The 6456-nt window shown below is 42.9% G+C and overlaps 2 protein-coding genes across 5 annotated transcripts in view; both read right to left on the minus strand.

Moving 5' to 3' along the window:
• The window catches only part of LOC308131839 (dedicator of cytokinesis protein 9), a 76910-nt gene extending 73182 nt beyond the window's left edge, over positions 1-3728 (minus strand). For all 4 annotated transcript variants that reach the window (XM_080498707.1, XM_080498703.1, XM_080498706.1 and 1 more), the window contains exon 1: positions 3347-3728. In XM_080498707.1, the coding sequence (XP_080354833.1) occupies positions 3347-3532 (186 nt within the window). In that variant the 5' untranslated portion in view covers positions 3533-3728. The remainder of the gene's footprint in view (positions 1-3346) is intronic.
• A 2016-nt stretch (positions 3729-5744) lies between these two features.
• The window catches only part of LOC308131709 (FERM, ARHGEF and pleckstrin domain-containing protein 1-like), a 54196-nt gene continuing 53484 nt past the window's right edge, over positions 5745-6456 (minus strand). The window contains exon 27 of the mRNA XM_080498537.1: positions 5745-6456. This exon is cut by the window's right edge and continues 489 nt beyond it. The gene's annotated coding sequence lies outside the window, so the exon portion shown is untranslated.

The following is a 6456-nucleotide window of genomic DNA, read 5'->3' on the forward strand; positions in this document are numbered from 1 at the left end:
TTTCAGTACATGCAAAACTGCATCAACGTGTGACTGCAGCTGGGAGTCACGACCTTTTAAGATTAACTTGAGCAAACACAGTGCAAAACCGTTTTCTGTGTGTGTGTGTGTGTGTGTGTGATGAAGGATGATGAGCCATACATCTGTTTTGGTGTCACTGGACACTTTTACTTGTAGTGGGTTGACTTTCTTGTGTTGGTTCTTTTAATAAAAAACACAAAATCACTATACACAGTATACTTCTTCCGCCAGAATGACAACATCTGCAATGAATGCCTCACAACACGCCTGTGTATCCTCTGGTGATTGTCATCTGTGCTGTTGGTGATCTTCATCAGAGCACAAATGCGAGAGCATCCCTTTCCTTTCTGGTTTGCAGGGAGAGTGAGCTGTGTACGTACTGGTCATGTTCAGCTAATAGCATCACTCCACTATAATGACGCCCATCTGGTGTGCCTCTCCCTGAGGTCAGGCACATAGCGGGGACACGGAGGATCTGAGTATATCACTATTAGGCGGCAGGGCAGTTAGGACTATTGATTACAATTACACAACAGCCCCCCAGCTGCCTCATACACTGTATACACTAACTAAATGTGTACATTGATTTGTTATATACGCATCAGCCGATACGTCCGTGATGTTAACAAGTGTATAGAACCGCACAACAAATACTAATTCTACATTATGCCAAATGTCAAGACTTGTCCTCACCGTCTCTTCATCGGGTGCTACGATGAGAAAAATTGTTCCAGGACATGGTTACATGATCATATGAAATATGAAATATGTCACACTTCATCCAGTTTTCATATTCAGTCAGCATCAATGTCTCTGCCTCGGACCTGTTGCCCCTTTGTGGACATCTGGATTCAGTACTGACTCACTTCTATAGATGTATACAATTATGTGACCTGGCAGTAGTTGTTGATATCAGTTTATGTTGATAAAGAGTGGAAAAACTTAAATGAGAGAGAATGTTTCTTGGCTTCCTCCAGGACGCAGTGGTTACCCATCGTCAGTGGGATTCAAACCAGCGATGAGCAAACTGTGAAATTAATCAAAAGTTTGAAAACTCCCCCTCAAAGAAAAAAAAAACCAAGCGTTGTTTTGTTGTCTCCAATAGCAACACCAAGAAAGCTGACGGTAGCCATCGTGGAGGTAATGGCGCTCTCAGCATGGCGAAAGTATTAAGAAACAGAGGGACGGCGAGGACGAGGCTCCGGCCTATTACAAGTGTCTACGCTCGGAACTCCAACAATAAACAATAAGTCTCGAAGATGTGTGTGTGTGTGTGTGTGTGTGTGTGTGTGTGTGTGTGTGTGTGTGTGTGTGTGTGTGTGTGTGTGTGTGTGTGTGTGTGTGTGTGTGTGTGTGTGTGTGTGTGTCTCCACAAAATGTACAAATTGTTGGGAGAAGGGAGCTGCACAGCACACTTGACTCAAACAAGCTACAGCTGAGAAACAGCTGTATGAACAGTGGATGTATAAGTGGGACAATTACAACTTAAATGAATTAAAGTCAATCTTCCCAGCCGTTTAAAATACTTTTTTTTAAAAGTACAATTATATTTGTATTCAAAGTAGGAAAAACAAAACAAAAAAAATAAACAGAAACCTATGGAGCGTCTAACTAGAATCAGTAACAACAGCCACAATCTCTCCTTTATGTCGGTGAAAAGATGCCTCCATTCCTGCTGTGGTATTTACATGTTTCATGGAGGAATAATTACGAGCTGCGTGGACAGCGGTCTTGTGTGCACTCACATTCTTGACCCACTGAGAAGCTTCAGCAAACACTTGAACTCAGTCATACAGGCATACATTCACATATGCAGGGATGAGGCCTGACGGGTGGCCAACAGTTAAACATTTATATAAGTTTAGATGTTTCAAGCATGTTTATCTGACTTTAATTCAGAACTTTGAGTAGTTAATATGATTTAAGGGCTTTCACGCATACTTCATACTCTCCAAGCAACAGCTCGTGTGAAAGTGTTTGTCAACAGAGGAAATCCTGGATCCCTGCTCAGACTGCTGCAAAATAAAGTCCCATGCAGAGTTTTAACAAGTTACTTCACTCCTTCCCCATGCTGATTTCCCAACGTGCATACTTGTATCCATTTCTGCTCTCCTCCCTCGGCCCTGGCTGTGCACCAGAGTGAGAATGAATAAATAATACGAAGGTGTGGTTGGATCTCTGGGATCCTGACTCAGGATTTCATTTCCCTGACAGAGAGCTCAGACGGTGTCCGTTTCTGTTGCTTAGCAACTTTTTCCAGGAAAGCTGGGACAATGAGACGGAGCATTAAACACCCGAAACACTCGGACACAACAAAAGGGTCGACTCCTTTTTCCTCCCCGAGCCCCGAGGAAAACTGACACTGAGGAGGTGCACCACTTTCCAGATGTTGCAAACCAGAGTCGCATTATGTCACTGTCACTGTGCACTTTGTAGCAGGAAACTAAAGCCTTGTCCTTTCTCCTGTCAGGAGATATTATGTCATCTCATTGTAATGCAACGCCCTCTTTGATAGACAGCACACAACTTTACTCAAGCACTGATTCTGGAGGAAATACAGCACTTACGTCATAACACATGCCACAAACATCACGGCATCTTCTCAAAAAAGTCAAACTACTCTTTTATAGGAATGCAACACACCCTCATTCATTCAAAAAGCTCCTTCTACCCAACTCTCATGCTACATTTCATGGATGCTCATTGCACTGATGACCCTAAATTTCAATGCTATTCTATTTCCACAAGTCTAAAGTGAGCTTGGTGAAACCAAAAGTACCCAACAATGTCAAACTGCTTTAAATGATTCTGTATAAACGACAGTAGAAGAGTTGGTTGTACGAGTTTTTAGTAAATGTTGTCATCTCCTAAAGTCATGGCCAAAATCAAAAACAAAAACATAAAATATGGAAGAAGATATATAACATTTAATATTTATAAATACAATTCTCTTGTAATGACAGATCAGTTTAACAGTTCAAGTAACTCTGGACATAGTGTTAAATTTCGAGAGTATACCAACATGACGTGTCCAAGGATGAAACTCTGGTGGTGCACATGCATCATCAAGAGATGACTACCTGTCTGCCACAGGTCGTCCCTAAATCATGCCCACTGCCATTTTCAGCTCAGGGTCACGCACTCATAACAGGATCTGTCGTATTTCACCCTGAAAGAGTGGCTTGCCCCCGCCCAGCTGACCCAAAGTCAGCTGTTTAGTGCGTAAAAAAGCAGCTGGATCCCTGCGCCACGGAAAGACCATGGCACTAACCACGGAGGTACAGAGGAGGAGGAAGGAGGATAGGGGAGGACGGTGTGTACTTACAATCAGCACGGAGGTCCTCACCACCTCTGAGACACTTTGCCTGAGTTCAGCCGCGGTGCCAGGTTTACCCAAGCCGCGCGTAAATTTCCTGGTCTCCGGGTGCGCTGGGGTGCTCATCATTGCGCCCCACTTCCCATCGACTAACGTCCAGCCCGCACAGTACAACAACAAACTTTTAGAGGGCATTCATCATGGGCTCATCCGCGACTCCGATCCCCGCTACAAGCGCGCACCACGAGTTTGGAGGAGATGGCTCATGTTGCGCTGCTGATTCACTCTCACTCCTCCTCGATCCAGTCATTCACTTTTACAATCCAGCGTGTTGTTGTAGCGTTGTTATTCTGCCATCCGAGAGCGCTATCTTCTCCCATCCGATGTATTGTTGCCTCAATAAAGTGTCCTCCTGGGTACTGTTTCATTGGCCGCCCAGAGCCAGACAGGAGGTGTATAATCTGTTTTCTTCGGCGCGCACTCTCCGCCCCTTACCGGCCTGAAGGCCTGCCCACTCCTGGCTCACTGCTGGTGGGACTAGACTTTGGACTGCGAGTCTTTTTCACTATGAATGACCGAGTCAGTCACAACAGTGGGGAAGAAGCACGATGAGGTCTTTGTTCTGTTATAGTGCACAATGAACAAATCATTTTAATTTATGGTCTGGAATGTATTTGTTTAGGGAATACACACTGAACGTCCTCTAAAGTCAAGTAATTCGTCTGCAGTGGCAGCATGACAAGATATTAGATCAGTCTGATGCATATAATACTCAGCAATCATGCGATTTGTGTAAGAGAAGGAAATATAATTAACTTTATGAAAGAAAAAGACACTTTTGCATGTAAAGAAACGCTGTCTTTATACAGCAAGCCCTAATATTCCTGGTTCAAGTCTTGGTTTGGAGGCATATATGGGTTTTCTCCCACTCTACAAATACATGCATTCCAGGCTGATTGGTGACTGTAATATTGCCCATTAGTGTGAATATGAATGTGTGTCCTGTAATGGACTGGTGACCTGGCTGTGCTACACTTTCACCCATAGCCAGCTGGGATCAGCTCCAGCACTCTGCAGATGGCTGGATGAGTGCTGGGATGTTCCTCCAAATGAGATTCATTAAAAATGATGCATACATGTTGATTTGGAGTGGTTTTCTCGAGGGATCACTTTGCATCATTAAGCTCACTGTCCAGCATCAGTATTTATTAGAACACTTATGGATGGTGTGACAAGACACATGAATTATTTTTTGTTATCTGCAGTTCTCCAAACAAATCTCTTGAATGAGCTACAGGACCGTGGTGGCCAAAATGTTAGAGAAGGGTTTAAATCCCACTACCGACAGGTGGGTCCCAGAGCAAGGCACTTGACCCCCAACACACTCTGGGCGTTGTGTCGTAGCTGCCCACTGCTTCCTCGGGATGGGTAAACACAGAGACCACATTGTTCTGTACATCCATTACATGTGGGATCAATGAAGGACTGTTCTTGCTTTTTAAGCATCGACATAAAATCAACTTAAATCTTTATAGCCCCTCAGAACTTGTAAAATCTATAAATTGCCAAGGAGACAATGTTTCCACTTTGAATAGGGTATTGCTGAGTTTGCATGTTCTACCTGTTCGAGAATGGGCATTCTGCTTTTCATGCATATGAGGCTGATGGGCGACTCTCAAATTGCCCTTCAGTGTGAATGTGACAGTCCGTCTCTCTCTGTCCAGTCGGCGGACTAGTGACCTGTTCACTGTGTACCCTGCCTCCACCCAGTCAGCTGGGATTGATTCCAGTGCCCTGCAACGCTTAGTTATGCAACGTAGTACAAGGACTGATGGAGGATACTGCTAATATGACAGAGTAGAAGCATGAGGTGAGAACATAGACCTGAAGGTAGAACATAAGGGTATAACCCATTCAGACGCAGTGGTGCGATACCTTGGTGTTAAGGAGGCAAAACATAACAGTGTTCATGTTATCATGAGTGTGAAACAGGATTACGGTGTTATGTTTCAAATTGAAGGTGCAACACAAAACAACTTCTCTCTAGATGTTTAGACAAAAAATTGATTTGTATTCAGAGCAGGTATTAATATTTTTGTTTTTGAAATGGACAAGTGGAAAAGTTACAAAATATGACATTCAGCATAAAAGGCTAATATAGTTGTATTTTTTCCTCAAAGGTAAAATTACTTTTTTTTTTTTTTTTTTTTTAAAGACCAAGAAATAGGTAGTCGGGACTTGGTGAGAGAAGCGTCACTGCTGGCAGAGCTACCAAACCAACTTTCTTGATCAATGATGCCATCTGTAGGTCACAACCATAAACACACTGCATAGCAGCTCCACGTGCGCTAAAGTTAACTCTTTGCTCTCCAGCTTTAAAGAAAACAAGTCACAATACTTTCAGCTTAAGTAAGTTTTTATTGCTTTCATTTCCAAATAGCTCTCTGTTTTTTATTGTGGAAAAAACACAGCAATTCCAATCAGAACTGAGGTTTTCCATCTCATACACGACACTGAAAAACCCTGTCAAATGCATATTTCCATTCATGCAGACCCATGAAGGGATCTGTGTACGGGAGGCAGCCTAGTTCTGTGAGGGCGACGGCGTTTGGAACTGAAAGTCTCTATTTTGTTTCACACTTAACTTTTAAAGCTTTCAATTACACTTAACTTCATAATACAGTGATTATGAACATGTTGGGCTTTGTCTCATATCCATTATTCAAAGATTGAAAAAAAAAAAAACCAACAACAAAAAAAAAAACAGCTCTCCGAGAGCATTCAAACAACAAAGATCAACAGATAGAATATTTACTTTACTTGAAATGGCATTAGTGGTGATGGCAGCTACCCCTGGCCATGCTATGATCAGTCCTTAGGGTTATGTGGTCTATAATACCAGAAAATAATTTCATATTTCCAGCTCCTGCATTTTAAACAATCAGTGCTGGGATGGGTGTGTACAGAGCACTGACCATTAAAGGGTGGCCTGTTTTCATGGTATGCAGAGGACAATACCAGTCCTTATTGTAACAAAATAGCGTTAAAAAGTCCAGGACGCTGTTAAAAACCAGTTTGGCACTGAAGATACAGGACCTTTTCAAAGCAGCCGTGTTCAG

This window comes from Blennius ocellaris (genome assembly GCF_963422515.1).
Source record: "Blennius ocellaris genome assembly, chromosome: 6".
Classification (NCBI taxonomy): Eukaryota; Metazoa; Chordata; class Actinopteri; order Blenniiformes; family Blenniidae; genus Blennius; species Blennius ocellaris.